The sequence below is a fragment of the Myxocyprinus asiaticus genome, chromosome 32, assembly GCF_019703515.2.
Source record: "Myxocyprinus asiaticus isolate MX2 ecotype Aquarium Trade chromosome 32, UBuf_Myxa_2, whole genome shotgun sequence".
In the NCBI taxonomy this organism is placed as follows: domain Eukaryota; kingdom Metazoa; phylum Chordata; class Actinopteri; order Cypriniformes; family Catostomidae; genus Myxocyprinus; species Myxocyprinus asiaticus.
Window position 1 is genome coordinate 40,883,441 of NC_059375.1, and position 16,560 is coordinate 40,900,000.

Here is a 16,560-nt window from a genome sequence, read left to right on the forward strand (position 1 = left end):
TATTTGCATACACGTTCGTTCTCTATCTGGGAAAGTCTTGCACAGACAGAATTTTTGGCTATCAGCATCAAGTTTGGTCCACATTGCAGCTCTTTCTGGCCAAGAATCACCCACTTAAGGCCAAAGCATACTTTGGTTTTCCGTGCACCGCAAATTTTGTCATCAGCACAGAACATACAGACTGTCTGTGTTTGCACGTGCCTGCTGTTGACTGTACTAAAGATTAACACAAAGCAGTCACAGTTCACCTGTGTCAAATGCGTCTGTATGGCCTCGTGGACACAATAGTATACTTCAGAAAGGCAGAACGCTTGAATGTGCATGAGACATAAAGGCATGAGGAAAAATGAAGTATTCCCAAGTCTTTTCACAGGAAGTGTATGTCTGACAGACAGGTAAAATGACCAACCACAGTTCTCATTTTTGTTTGATGTTACAGGGAGGGTAGATCTCAAAACGGATATCTATACAACCAAGCTGAACATACTGATATGATCAGGGATATCTTATTATGTGAGACTACTATGTGTCTCAAACAAAACTCTTAATATTAAATGACAAAACCTCTCAAACTTCGGTAAATCCATCAGCTAGTTTTTCCTCAGAAGACCTGATGTGAATGTCTTGGTCTAAGAATAATACTCTGAAGTCAAAACAGATTGTTCCATTGGTAGAGTTCACATTGTTGAATTTTGAACAATTATCTTGGTTCTTAAGAATTCTACTTCAATCTCTCTTCTTTTAAAACTATTTACCGATGGTTCATATGACCCACTAAGACACAGACTGTCCATGTGGCTAGAAAAACTAAGCTGTGCATGAGATGTACTGGCATGTGAAAAACTGAAATGTATTTTAGCCTTTACAAATCACTGCAATCAGATGCTCAGGGCACTGCTGTCTGATGCAACTGGTGAATCTAAGATGTCAGCGTCAACACCCGTCAATCGTGGATGTCCTGTCTATCCTGTCACCTGTCTATCTAGCCTTACCCTACATCAAACACAAAGGTAAGACAAATACAGATGCTGTTTGGGATTCCATTGTTGAATGTGTATGACAAATATGAAGACATGGCCTCACTACTTATGGTGTCCTAGCTTCCACAATTGCTGCTATCCACATATGGATTATCATTAATACCCAAACAAACTGTGCTTGGCGTCTGGCGAGCATAAAGGCAAGCTGTCATTAGCTGGCCAGCTGTGAGGCTTTAGATTTGTGTCCTGCTGTTGTCCTTGTTGTTTATGATTTTTTCCTTTCATCAGCTGAGACTGATACTATGTATGTGGCTGAGGTAATGAGTGAGAGGATATGAGGTCATCATTGATCCATGACTTATTTTCCTCTGCTCCTTTGACAACACAATGACCATAATTTTGCCATGTAGGATGTATTCCTGGATCAGCATCTTTTATTGGTTCTAAGACACCATTCCTGTCAAGCAAACATAGTTCTAACATTAAAAACTAGGGATTGGTCAGCATGGTCAACTAGTCGACTAGTCCTTCAACAGCCAATTAGTTGACTGAGGCTGACTTCTGTCATCATGACTTGCTCTATTTTTAAGGATCTTGCATAGATTGTTGCATTTTTGAGATGCTGTGTCAAGTTAAAAATGTGTCTCCAGACCAATTAATTATATTCCATTCTGTTTATGAATGTAAAAACAATGTTTTAGCCGCCAAGGAAACATATCTTATCAGGGTGCAGTAAACAAGCCTAATTTTTCAGAGCTTCCTTAATACAGATACATTCAGTCCTTCAGCTAAAGGCCCTGATATACTTCCAGTTAGTTCTTCATCATTCTTCATTCAGGGGTAAAAAGGATCTCTAAACAGCCGAGCAATGGTATACTGTTAGCGAACACTCAGACAGCCATCACACCGCTGTGAACAATCATACAGATTTGAATGATCTATGTGAACAATCGTACAGATGTAGGTAAATTTGCACCAGCTCGCTAACAACTCTGCATGTCGGTGTGTTCATGTTGACTGATCTTGACAGACTGAACAACATAAACAGAATAAGCTGTCGGTCTCAAAGTAGGTGGAGCTCCAAATCACACCTACTGATGATGTGGACCAATGGCAGTGAGAAGGTGTTTAGCAGCTGAGAAGAAGCTTTCCTAAAAGTTCACCTGGGAGAGCTGTTACGAACCACCAAAACAAACTAAAAATACCCTTTTGGCCAGATTTAGTTTGAAATGGCATCACACCCATTCGTTCTTTGATTTCGTATGAAGTATATCGGGGACTTATACTTAAATAGTTGGTTTTGCACAGCCTTTTTAACAATCCCTAAAATGATCTGAGACTCAATTGGTTATATAAAATTTGGTTCACGCCCCAACCCTAACCCTAAACTCTAATTGGTTGAGAATGTTGTACCAGAACCAATAAGGAAATTGAGCCATGAGCATGTCCCACATGGTGTAATCATGGAAAGCAACACCACCTCACCTCAACAAAGTTATCTTGATTTTTGCCAAGTTGGTCGTATTAATGGATTAACGTCCTTGTTAACCCTTAAACAGCATTTCTATCAATGAATCACAGTTTAGGGTTAGAAACTGGGCTTGGGTTGGATCTTGGGAACAAAATTATTATCAACCAATAATTCCCCTCTGGTTTTTAAGTGTAGTTAAATGTGTGGGGTCAGGTTTGGGATTGGGGATTGAAATACCTTTGTTATTTCAATATCCAACATTCCAATCAACCAAGCAGATTTTAGAGTTAGATTTAGGTTTAGGGCTAGGGCAATATTCTTCATTAATTTATCAAGTTTTAAGAGCTAGTTAGTAGTGTTAAACATGCCCTACTTGGCCAAAATCATAGTCACCAAATGGCAGCTTCTTTAAGGACAGAAACAAATCACTGAACTGCTTTCTAAAACAGGTACATTGTTATTCAGTCTGAAACCAAAGTGTCAACGGAGGAAGCATGGAGTGACTGACGGGTTATGAGGTTTTCTATTTGATAAATTCCCTCTCGAGCAGCCCACGTACATTTTGATATAACTTCAGAGTTAGCTCGGAAATGACGTCTTGCAGTGCAAGTGTTCCCTAAAAACCTTGACATCTGAGACTGTACCTTCCGTTTTATTTGTTGTGTCCATCGAAGAGTAATGCTAAAAACAGGTCCAGAGTTTTGCAACCATTACTTCACAGAAAGTTTTGCACTTTGCTGAAAATACACCACACCAACCGCACACATCACATGAGGGAAATTGGATAGTTTGGATCACAAGAACAGATACTTTCTCAGGACTGAATAGGAATTTTAACAATAAAGAATTTTTGCCTGTGCAGATAATCGATTGATCTAAATAGTCTTCTTGGTTTAAATAAAAACAACAAAAAACATCTAAACTGCAAGAGCTGACATTGCAGCTTTATGTAATTCCAAAATGTACACTGCAAAAAACTAATTTTCTTACTCCACATTTGTGTCTTGTTTTCCAGTAGAAGTACAAACAACCTTAAAACAAGAATTTTAAAATCTAAACCGAAGTTTGAAAGAGGGAAATTGTCTTGTTTTCAGAGAAATAAAAAAAATAAAAAATAAAAAAATTAATTGTTAATGTTTTAATCATACGAATTTAAAGGTTTATTGTTATTGCAACATTAGCAAACAGTTTTTTTTTTCTTGTTTTAAGCATAAACCTCACTAAGCATAAGCTATTTTTCCATCCAAGTTGCAAATTTAATATACGCAAAAAAACATAATATCGCAAAAACAATGTGCAAATAAAGCCACGTTTCCAACCCATGTGTTCAAAAGAACAAAACCATAATTTCCATATAAATGGTCTGGATCTAATATACATATTTTTAGGGCTGTCAGTCGATTAAATTTTTTTATCGCGATTAATCGTAATTAAATGTTGTTGTTTTTTCTCTTATTTTAATTTTATTTGACACCATATCTACTTATTTTCCTGTCAAAATGTATTTATTTCCATCTTAGGAAATAAAACACAACAATATGTAACAATATAACGTTTTATTAACATTTTCCAAACAAAGCCTTCCACAATATAAAGATAGAAATGTACTAAAATATCAACTATTGATCAGTGGTGGCTCAGCGGTTAAGGCTCTGTGTTACTGACCAGAAGGTCAGGGGTTCAAGCCCCAGCACCGCCAAGATGCCACTGTTGGGCCCTTGAGCAAGGCCCTTGACCCTATCTGCTCCAGGTGCGCCGTATCATGGCTGACCCTGCACTCTGACCCCAGCTTAGCTGGGATATGTGAAAACAAATAAATTTCACTGTATATATGCAAAAATGTATGTATAATGTGTGACCAAAATAAAGGCTTCTTCTCTATAGTGCATTTGCAACTACTGTGTAAATGCATTTATTCCTGCTCTGTGAAAGTACACCTAATCTTCACTTTAAATGCAGCTTCTGTGCCATCTTTGCTGTGTAAAGATAGCTTTAGTACCCCATAAGTTGCAATGGGCATTAAATCTACTAAACTCTCATCCTCCACAGTATTAATCTGCTGGTAGACTGTGACTACCTGCTTTCCTAGAGCGATCGTGAAGCTGCGTTCATGATTCGCTTCAGAGCATCAACGACAATTAAGACATGATGTGCTTCAGTGGTAGTTAAAATGCGCTAAAAATACACTAAAAATACTTGATTTCTCTCAGAAGTCCCATTTGGGCTTGTTTTGTACATCAAATAATAGCGTTAAGAGGTCCATTCTCCATTTTATCACTGACAGGGAAGCGCTGTTGTGGTGTGTCCGTCACTGTAATGACTCCGGGCAGACACGTTACAAAGGTTCCACCCTCCCAACAAGTGTTTATGCTGGTTTATGCTGTATTAACTGTAAATGTGTTAATCACGATTAAGAAAAATTAACGTGTTAAACTTTTACAATTAAATCGCATGAAATTCTGACAGCTATAACACTTTCAAAAGTGTCAATAAACCTGCTCCTTGCCACAGTTCAAGTTTGTATTTGACTTATTGCTCTGAAATCTCTTCGCAGGATTTGGATTTTCTAGACACCGTTATTTCACGATGACCAGAGCAACATTTCAGACATGATGATTTGTCCGCTGGTTAATCCAGTTATGAAGTCACATGACCTTTTTAATGCACATTATGTATTCCTAATAAATTCAATAGGAGTTCATTTGGTAAATATGTTTGCATCATAGTTTAAGCACATTTCTTTTTATTAAATAATAAAAAAATAATAATAATCCACCTCAAGCGAGTTTGGATGGAAACCAAACAATATTATATTATATTAAAGTACTACACTCAGAATGTCATTGGCCTACTAATTTAAATCATCTTTTGCTTTGAATTATATGTTTAATGTACTAACATTGAGTGTAAAAATATTTTACAATTTTAAAACAACCCATGAGAAGTTTAATTTTATATTATATTCAACTTGATTCTCAGTAGTTATTGCGAATTCAGAATTACCCACGCCCTAAAAAGAGAACTGTGGCTTGTTGCTTGACTGTGCATGTCAGTCAGGTTCTCTCTTCCTTTCTAATTGTGTGGTTTTTAACCAGAATAAGTTGCAACATGGACCAGAATTTATGTAAATAGTCAAAAGTCTGACTACGCAAGACTATCTCCTTCTAACAATGCAGGAACACAGAAAAAAAGGAAAAAACAAACCCCATACACTGTATGTAGTAAATACAGACAAACTCCAGTGACAAAAGAGTTTGAAAGTAAGTGTGTGAGCAGGTGTTGTGAATGCACTTCTGGTATGCCATTATGTTGACAGCGTCTTTCACTTTCCTGTTGTTACAAGGCCGGGAGAGAGGAAAGTGCATTTCATTCTTTGTCGTTTTCCAAGTGCATCTTAACGTGATACATTTTTAATTTACTGACAAAACCGCTCAGATCTCAGCCACATGCATTGCTCCAGGTTGACTCACAACTCATCAGGAGGGCCTGATTTATTGTGTCAGCCACTGAGTGTGAGTGTGAGTGTGTGTGTGTTGGAGACAGAGGTGTGTTAACATAAAAAGGAATTGACAAGAAAGGTCAAGGACATAAACAAGGGCAGACAAATGGAGAGGAGGAGCAAAGAAACAGATGGAAAAAGAGAAGGAGCGATAGAGTACCTTGAGGAGAAGCTAAACAGAGCGAACCCAGATCCACAGAGGAGAGGGGAGGAGGTCAGGTGAGGAGAGAGACACACATATTCAGAGAGATGAGAACACACTTCAACAGATGAAAAGAATGTAGGATAGAAAAACATCCATATTGTTGTCCTCTGTTTGGATCAAACAAGGATTCTCACAGGATGTGCCCAGAAATAGAGAGCATTCAAGTGTAGGAAGCTCATATTTTTATACACACACAAATTAAAGAGAGGTGAAAATTACAGTTCTGTTATAATTTACTCCTAATGTCGTTCAAACCTGTATGACTTTCTGGAATACAAAAGGAGATGTTTTAAAGAATGTGCATGCTACTCATTTGCATACAATTAAAGTAGAAGGCAGCCGATGCTGTTTTTATTTATTTTTTAAATTGATATCATGTGGTATCTTACACGTATCATGGCAGTTTCAAGGTGAAATGTCCACCGTGTGGCACTAAAAGTTACATTTTCTCCCAAACAGATGAGGCTTTGCCTCCTAAGACCCGAGCGTGACTGACGTGTGCATTTCCCATTTCCATTTTTGATTTGTAACTAGTAGCACCTAATAAACACGCAAAAAATAAATCTAGAGCAAATCGTTTTCCTAAAAATGTATGTCTACATATGTGGACAGCGGCTAAGTTGTGAAATTTTAAATAATACCAAGCTACAGAAAGTCAGATTCTCTTTTTTTTTTTATCAAATTATTATGTTTCCAGAATTGTTGGTTATTCATGTTTTTGAGACGTGACAGACATGACATCAGAAATTAGCATAATTAATTCTGATTCAAAGTAATGTCCAGCATCATCCAATCACTGTCAATGATGTTAAAATAAAATTTTGCATTATAAATTCTGAATCTATGTACTGATTATCATTGTCCCATGTCTGCCAAACATGTTGAGCGGTCCAAACATCATCTGCAGCCTGAAACTGAACTTTTGTCAGATTTTAGGAGTGAATGCACTTAGCTGCATAGAGAGCTATAGGATGCTCCCTTGCGAATGACTTAACCTCCAGTGTGCTGTCTGACTGCACTGGTCTCAGAACATTTCGAAATGCACCTAATTTTCATCCTAACTCCATATAAAGGGACCCACTTTATACTAGGTGGCCTTAACTACTATGTACTTAACCATTTGATACAATGTACTTATTATGTACATACATGTTGTTGCATTGTAATTACATTTAAAGTACTTGCATTTAAGTATATTTGTAGTTAAACTGTGAACCTTACCCCAAAACCTAACTCTAACCCCTAATCCTAACCCTATCCTTACTCCTAAACCTACCCGTACCTCAACCTCAGTAGCAGCAAATGTGGGCATTTTGCAGAACAACATGCAGTTACACAGTAAATACATAGTCTTGTATGTATCTAATGTTAGTACATAGTAGTTAAGGCCACCTAATATACAGTGTGAACGAAGTTTCTAACTAGAGGCACTTTTGATGGCTCTGCACCCATAGAAGCGCTTCACAGAAATCTACGTCATGTTGTTGTGACACGTGACACAGTGCGGCAGAAGTTCAACCCTTAAATGACTGTCTAGAGTCTTGTGAACAGTGTTCAGTTGGTTTAAATTAAATTATGCATTGCATATAGCAAAGCCAAAATACAAAGTCCCACACATGGACGCAGGGTCGCACGATGTTAAGGTTAAAGCTCTATCGAGTTTTAAATCAACAAAACCTACTTGCGTACCCTAAACCTTAAACCTAACCAATAATGTCAGAAAAAGCAAATGTGAGATGAAAAACACAGCCACATCATTTTGTGATGCTTCTATGACACTTTCTGCTCACGTGCTTTTCAGGACTCGTACCTCAGTCCTTTGCATCAGAAGTGCAATGCTCTATCAGTTGAGCTACCGCACAATTTGATCACACTTGAAAAAGCTTGTAGTAGTTGGTGATGAGTTGCAAACGATTAAATGCTATAGTAAAAGTGCTTAGATGTCATAAGACATCTGTTCCTGACACAAAGATATGAAATAGTTTCAGAAGACTTGGATAATTGTGCAAAACTCATATAGACCACTTTTAAGGTAAATTTATAGTTCTTGTCCTTTTTTGGAGCTTGATAACCCCTGGTCACATTCTGCCTATAATCTCCTTTTGTGTTCCACTAAAGAAAGAAAATAACATGGGTTTGGAACGCCATTAGAGTTAATAAATGAAAGGTTAGGTATCATTGGGGTATCACATGTTCTCACCTTCACCCCGCCGGTACCATCGGCATTGCTGTTCATCATGGCATTAAACGAGGTAAAGAGATTCCGAAGGGACTCAATGAAATCACTCTCGCCTTTGTTCTCGTAGAGTCTGAAAGACGACGGAAACACACATACACACACAAACAGGAGATGATCAGGGAGTCAGGCCTCAAAAGTCATTTCATCTACAACATCAGAGGAAAACCATACTGGTCTGCATGTGTTTGGAATGCAAATGCATGACATCAAACTAGCAAATCCACATCAAAAACAATGTAGCAAACTCTACACACACACACACCTGTTCGCTGGCATCTGTAAACTAGCTCCTGATTACAGGCTGATCACATTGATGAACTGCTCTGTAATTTAGTTCGAAGGGCACAGAGCCGACGGGCCCTCTTGGAATCGCTCCACAGCTCCGAACCATTCATCAGGGGAATTCCTGCATTCACGCATTCATTAAATGATCGTCGACTGCCTTTGTCGATGTGATTAGCGCCACTGAATTTTCTTCACTCTTTTGTTATCATGAGGTCATACATTTTCAGCCTCATCCAAATTGTTTACATTAGAACCGCCTACGCGACAAAACATTCACACAAATACACACTTCACTAATGGGACATAAAATGTACTGAAATATTTTTACAGACTATTAATTATTTTTAAGTGCTGACATACGATCGATGTCTAATGGATTTTATTAAAGCTAAAGTGTGTAATTTCTGCGCCAGTAGTGACACCAAATGGAATTGCAAATTGTTTGAGAGACCTCAACCAATGGCTTGAGATAAGGACGAGACTACCTGTTTGAACGACCAATTGCAGTCAGGGGGAGAGTTTGAAACTCGTCTGAAAACAGTCAGAATTTTTGCAATATAGTTTGGTGCTGCTAGTGGCACAATTACAAACTTCACCTTTAAACATATTAATAAACGTGTTTTTTTTTTGTTTTTTTTTTAACAACTTAAGGCACTTTTAGCACTGTGGATTTCTAGAAAGTAAAATATTGATAAAATATTTTTCACACTCTCACTATTTAATTTAATTTGTCGGTAACACTTTGCAATAAGGTTCAATTAGTTAACAACATTAGTTAACATGAACTAACAATGAGCAATTCTTTTACAGCATTTGTTAATCTCGGTTAATGTTAATTTCAACATTTAGTATGTTTTTTTTCTTAAATCAAAGGTTTATGTTAACATTAGTTAATGCAATATGAACTAACATGAACGAACAATGAATAATTGTATTTTTATTAACTAGCATTAACAAAGATTAATAAATGCTGTAAAAAATATACTGTTAACTGTTAGTTCATGATAGCTAACGCATTAACTAATGTTAACGAATGGAACCTTCTTGTAAAGTGTTTTGTAAATTTGTCTAATAACAATGTCAAACAGTGTACTGTATGTACATGCATCACAGGAGATGTGTGTCATTGTTGTCATTTTTTTTTCTTTTCTGAAAGTAATGAAAATGTCCATCACAGTGTCATTTCCAGCACATCAAGTTCTGTATTGTGTTTCATAGAATTCTGTACTGAAAACTACGTCTCGCTAAGGCAATTTCATTTTACTAACATTCTATTTAACCTATAAGGCAAAATTACAGCTCGATTCAAAATGACGGCCAATAAAAATATTCAGCACACAAGTGATATTTACCCTGAAATGTATTTTTGTTTTCTTCAAGCTTCACTTTTCTCATATTTCATCCTAATCTTTCACTTTTGGCGAATTGGTTAACAAGTACACTAAATTGGGGGGGGGGGGGGGGGGGCAGGTGTTTTATATATATATATATATATATATATATATATATATATATATATATATATATATATACACACACACACACACACACACACACACACACACACACATATATGACGCCACAATTGACGGATGGAGAATTAATTTTCACACAATATATATAGAAATGCGTTTTTATTTATTATTATTATAATTACTTGACTTTGTTTGGATTATCATAATTTTAAACATGCAATATTTATATGGATTTTTATCATTTAAATATAAAATTAAAAAAATCTGGGATAAGGCAACAGTGAATTATGTACATAAAAGTAATCTGAAAAATACCAAAAATAAATAAATAAATGCCTAGTAAAAAGGTTTCAAGTCTGTTTTTAATGTGACCTTCATATAAAAATAGAAAAAAAATAAAAAAATAAATAAAAAGTGTTGCATGTTGTATTACAATTTAAATACATAAAAAAATAAAAAAAATTTAAAAAAAATAATAAAAAAAACTGGGATCCTGGGACACGAAAGTGCCCAAAGTTAAATAAGCACTAACTGTACTAATTATGGTTCAAACATTCCAAAATTCTCCTTTTCAGTCAAAAGGGCCTTACAAATTCAGCATTCGGCCTAACTAATCTTAAGTTCTTAATGTGTAATCAGTTTTGTACAAAGTTTGCAAACCTATTGTACACATCACAGAAACAGTTCTCCATTCATTTCAAATCACACTGAAGTCTGAAAAAGACTCACAGTTCAGTGAGTTAATCAACTGATACTTACCAATAACTCACACGTCCGAGACTGATTCATTAAAAAGAACCAGCATATAAGAGTCATTCGTTCACAACCCAGGTGGCATGGGTTGTGCCAAGTTTTCAGATAAATGCAGCAAGGAAAACACAAAAAGTTTTTTTGTAGCCATCTATAAGCTGTGCACGGCTGGTTTACGCATGAATTCTCCAGGTTTGCTCTTTCAGCACGCACCTAAAGTCAATGGGATTAGCCTCTCCTCATTAGTGTCTCTCTGAAATCTGAGACTGTCAGGTGTTCTGAGCTCTCGGGTAGTAAAGGGAGTTACACTCTCTCTTCAGACAGGCCTATACAGTCACTGTCATATAATTCACCTGCAGACAACAAGCTAATCACCGCAGTTGAACTTAATTTAGGCCGTGTCATTACTCAACATGTCCTCAGTCTCCCTAAATCAGCACTGCCAACCATTCCACTTCCAGCCTGTCTAAAACACATCCTCCATCACTAAGAGAACAAGAGCACTTCAGTTTAATAAAGAGGAGGCATTTCACATCTGCCAATTAAATCAAGCAGACTATTTTCTGCTTCAACGACAGCTATTTGGCTGGGAAACGGCTTTGACGTTACAAAAATGGATCTGCAAAACAAGAGCAGTTGTGGAGTTCGGATATGCTGTCATTTCAAAACATAATTAAAATGTTAAAATATGACTGTAATAGTTTTCTGACCAAATAATGACCAGTACAGGAATGACCTAGGAGTCACATGATACCAAGTTTCTTCTTTAAACAACAGAGAGTAGTGAGCTATCAGTTTGGAAAGAGCAAATGGAAATCTGGAAATTTGCATCAGATCATTTTTGTTATGGCATTTTGCATGACAAAACAGAAGAAAAGGAGGCATTAAACAATTCTATGCATGCAAACCGTGCGCATGCTGCGCCAAGAATTATGATGGAGGAAAACTACTTTAATTTCAATCTGACAGTTCAGACTGAAATAGATTTCCAAAAGTCAGATTTAATTTGAATTTCAAACTACTTTTGAATGTGGTTTGGGTTGGGATTGTAAACATACATACATATATACATATATATATATATATATATACACTATATTGCCAAAAGTATTCGCTCACCCATCCAAATAATTGAATTCAGGTGTTCCAATCACTTCCATGGCCACAGGTGTATAAAATTAAGCACCTAGGCATGCAGACTGCTTCTACAAACATTTGTGAAAGAATGGGTCGCTCTCAGGAGCTCAGTGAATTCCAGCGTGGTACTGTGACAGGATGCAAGTCCAGTCATGAAATTTCCTCGCTACTAAATATTCCACAGTCAACTGTCAGTGGTATTATAACAAAGTGGAAGCGATTGGGAATGACAGCAACTCGGGAATGAAAGCCACGTAAAATGACAGAGCGGGGTCAGCGGATGCTGAGGCGCGTAGTGCGCAGATGTCGCCAACTTTCTGCAGAGTCAATCGCTACAGACCTCCAATGTTCATGTGGCCCTCAGATTAGCTCAAGAACAGTGCGTAGAGAGCTTCATGGAATGGGTTTCCATGGCCGAGCAGCTGCATCCAAGCCATACATCACCAAGTGCAAAGCAAAGCGTCGGATGCAGTGGTGTAAAGCACGCCGCCACTGGACTCTAGAGCAGTGGAGACGCGTTCTCTGGAGTGATGAATCACGCTTCTCCATCTGGCAATCTGATGGACGAGTCTGGGTTTGGCAGTTGCCAGGAGAACGGTACTTGTCTGACTGCATTGTGCCAACTGTGAAGTTTGGTGGAGGGGGGATTATGGTGTGGGGTTGTTTTTCAGGAGCTGGGCTTGGCCCCTTAGTTCCAGTGAAAGGAACTCTGAATGCTTCAGCAAGAGATTTTGGACAATTCCATGCTCCCAACTTTGTGGGAACAGTTTGGGGATGGCCCCTTCCTGTTCCAACATGACTGCGCACCAGTGCACAAAGCAAGGTCCATAAAGACATGGATGAGCAGGTTTGGTGTGGAAGAACTTGACTGGCCTGCACAGAGTCCTGACCTCAACCCGATAGAGCACCTTTGGGATGAATTAGAGCGAAGACTGCGAGCCAGGCCTTCTCGTTCAACATCAGTGTCTGACCTCACAAATGCACTTCTGGAAGAATGGTCAAAAATTCCCATAAACACACTCCTAAACCTTGTGGAAAGCCTTCCCAGAAGAGTTGAAGCTGTTATAGCTACAAAGGGTGGGCCGACGTCATATTAAACCCTATGGATTAAGAATGGGATGTCACTTAAGTTCATATGCGTCTAAAGGCAGGTGAGCGAATACTTTTGGCAATATAGTGTATATATATATATATATATATATATACACATACACACATATATATACACACACACACACACACACACACACACACTGATGAGCCAAAACTACTTTAATTTCAGTGTGTGTACGTGTGTGTATGTGTATATATATATAAAACATTATGACCACCTGCCTAATATGCTGTTAGTCCTTGACCTGCCGCCAAAACAGTGCCGACCACTGAGGCATGGACTCTACAACACCCCTGCTGAAGGTGTCCTGTGGAATCTGGCACCAAGACATATTTTGCCCAAGCAATCAGACTTCTGAACTCTTGATCTCTCTCGATCAATATACATCAGCACTGCACTTTATTAATCTTATTATCTCACAAGTCTCTCTTAACAACACACTGGCAACTGACTATCAACTGACAGCCTGAATGTCTGGGAACTGCATTCAAGACTTTCAACCACTATTGCACTTGTGTATATGGTTGAGTGACAATAAAAGTGATTTGATTTGATTTGAAGACATTAGCAGCAGATCCTTCAAGTCCTGTAAATTGAGAGGTGGAGCCACCATGGATCGGACTTCTTGGTCCAGCACATCCTATAGATGCTCAATCGGACTGAGATCTGGGGAATTTGGAAGCCAGGGCAACACCTTGAACTCTTCATCATGTTCCTTAAACCATTCCCAAACAATGAGTGCAGTGTGGCAGGCCGCATTATCCTGCTGAAACAGGCCACTGCCATCAGAGAATACCATTGCCATGAAGGGGTGTATCTAGTCTGCAACGATGTTTAGGTAGGTGGCACGTGTCAAACTGATGTCCAAATAAAATGGCCGGACCCAGGATTTCCCAGAGCATCACACTCCCTCCACCAGCTTGTCATCTTCCCACAGTGTATCCAGGTGCCATCACTTCCCCAGGTAAACGGCGCACACGTACACGGCCGTCCATGTGATGTAAAAGAAAACGGGACTCATCGGACCAGGCGACCTTCCACTGCTCCAAGGTCCAGTTCCGATGCCCGTGTGCTCATTGAAGCTGCTTTCGATGGTGGACATGAGTCATCACGTGCACTCTTACTAGTCTGCTGCTACCTATGCAGCCCCATAAGCAGCAAGGTGTGATGCACTGTGTGCTGTGACACATTCCTCCTGTAACCATCATAAACATTGTCTGTGACTTGTGCCACAGTAGATCTTGTATTGATTAGGACCAGACGGGATAGCCTTCAATGCCCTTGTGCATTGATGAGCCTTGGGTGCCTAACACCCTATCGCCAGTTTGTGGTTTGTCCCTCCTTGGACCACTGTCGGTAGGTACTCAACACTGCTGACCGGGAGCACTCCACAAGCCTTGCCATTTCAGAGATGCTCTGACCCAGTTGTCTGGCCATAAGAAAGTCGCTCAGGTCTTTACTCTTGCCCATTTCTCCTGCATTCAACATGCTGACTTTGTTCGCTTACCATCTAATCTACACAGACCTTGACATGTGGCCTTGTTAGGAGATGATCAACGTAATTAGCTTCACGTGTGAGTGGTCAATATTTTGGCTCATAGGTGTGTATATATATATATATATATATATATATATATATATATATATATATATATATATATATATATATAGTTGAAGTCAGAAGTTTTCATACACCTTAGCCAAATACATTTAAACTCAGTTTTTTTTTCACAATTCACAACATTCCTTGTCTTAGGTCAGTTAGTATCACTAACTGGATCACTATCACTTCTTATTTTAAGAATGTGAAATGTCAGAATAATAGTAGAGAGAATGATTTATTTCAGCTTTTATGTCTTTCATCACATTCCCAGTGGGTCAGAAGTTTACATACAATATGTTAGTATTTGTTAGCATTGCCTTTAAATTGTTTAACTTGGGTCAAATGTTTTGGGTATCCTTCCACAAGTTTCTCACAATAAGTTGCTGGAATTTTAGCCCATTCCTCCAGACAGAACTGGTGTAACTGAGTCAGGTTTGTAGGCCTCCTTGCTCGCACACGCTTTGTCAGTTCTGCCCACAAATCTTCTAGTGGATTGAGGTCAGGGCTTTGAGATGGCAGCTCAAATACCTTGACTTTGTTGTCCTTAAGCCATTTTGCCACAACTTTGGAGATATGCTTGGGGTCATTGTTCATTTGGAAGACCCATTTACGACCGAGCTTTAACTTTCTGGCTGATGTCTTGAGATGTTGCTTTAATATATCCACATAATTTTCCTTCCTCATGACGCCATCTATTTTGTGAAGTGCACCAGTCCCTCCTGCAGCAAAGCACCCCCACAACATGATGCTGTCACCCCCATGCTTCACAGTTGGGATGGTGTTCTTCGGCTTGCAAGCCTCACTCTTTTTCCTCATATGTCGATATAGGACTCGTTTTACTGTGGATATAGATACTTGTCTACCCGTTTCCTCCAGCATCTTCACAAGGTCCTTCGCTGTTGTTCTGGGATTGATTTGCACTTTTCGCACCAAACTATGTTCATCTCTAGGAGACAGAATGTATCTCCTTTCTAAGCGGTATGATGGCTGTGTGGTCCCATGGTGTTTATACTTGCGTACTATTGTTTGTACAGATGAATGTGGTACCTTCAAGCGTTTGGATATTGCTTCCACAGATGAACTAGACTTGTGGAGATACAAAATTTTTTTCTGAGGTCTTGGCTGATTTCTTTTGATTTTCCCATGATGTCAAGCAAAGAGGCACCGAGTCTGAAGGTAGGCCTTAAAATACATCCAGAGGTACACCTCAAATTCAGTACACCTCCTATCAGAAGCTAATTGACTAATTGTCTAAAGGCTTGATATTATTTTCTGGAATTTTCCAAGCTGCTTAAAGGCACAGTTAACTTAGTGTATATAAACTTCTGACCCACTGGAATTGTGATATAATTAAAAGTGAAACAATCTATCTGTCTAAATAATTGTTGGAAAAATTACTTGTTTCATGCACAAAAGTAGATGTCCTAAATTACTTGCCAAAACTATAGTTTGCTAATATTAAATATGTTGAGTAGTTAAAAAAAAGAGTTTTAATGACTTCAACCTAAGTTGAAGTCATTCAAAACATAATTAAAATGTTAAAATATGACTGTAATAGTTTTCTGACCAAATAATAAGTGTTTGTAAACTTTTGACTTCAACTGTAGATGTCCTAAATGACTTGCCAAAACTATAGTTTGCTAATATGAAATCTGTGGAGTGGTTAAAATATTTGTTTTAATGACTTCAACCTAAATGTATGAAAACTTCTGACTTAAACTGTATATATATATATATATACACACATACATACATACACACACACACACACACACATACAGTACATACACACATATATAGTG

General features: G+C 38.2%; 1 protein-coding gene across 2 annotated transcripts in view; it reads right to left on the reverse strand.

Moving 5' to 3' along the window:
- LOC127423600 (dedicator of cytokinesis protein 1-like) overlaps positions 1–16,560 on the reverse strand; it is a 361,421-nt gene that overhangs the window by 214,971 nt on the left and 129,890 nt on the right. For both annotated transcript variants that reach the window (XM_051668049.1, XM_051668050.1), the window contains exon 23: positions 8,356–8,464. In XM_051668049.1, coding sequence (XP_051524009.1) covers positions 8,356–8,464 — 109 coding nt within the window. The remainder of the gene's footprint in view (positions 1–8,355; positions 8,465–16,560) is intronic.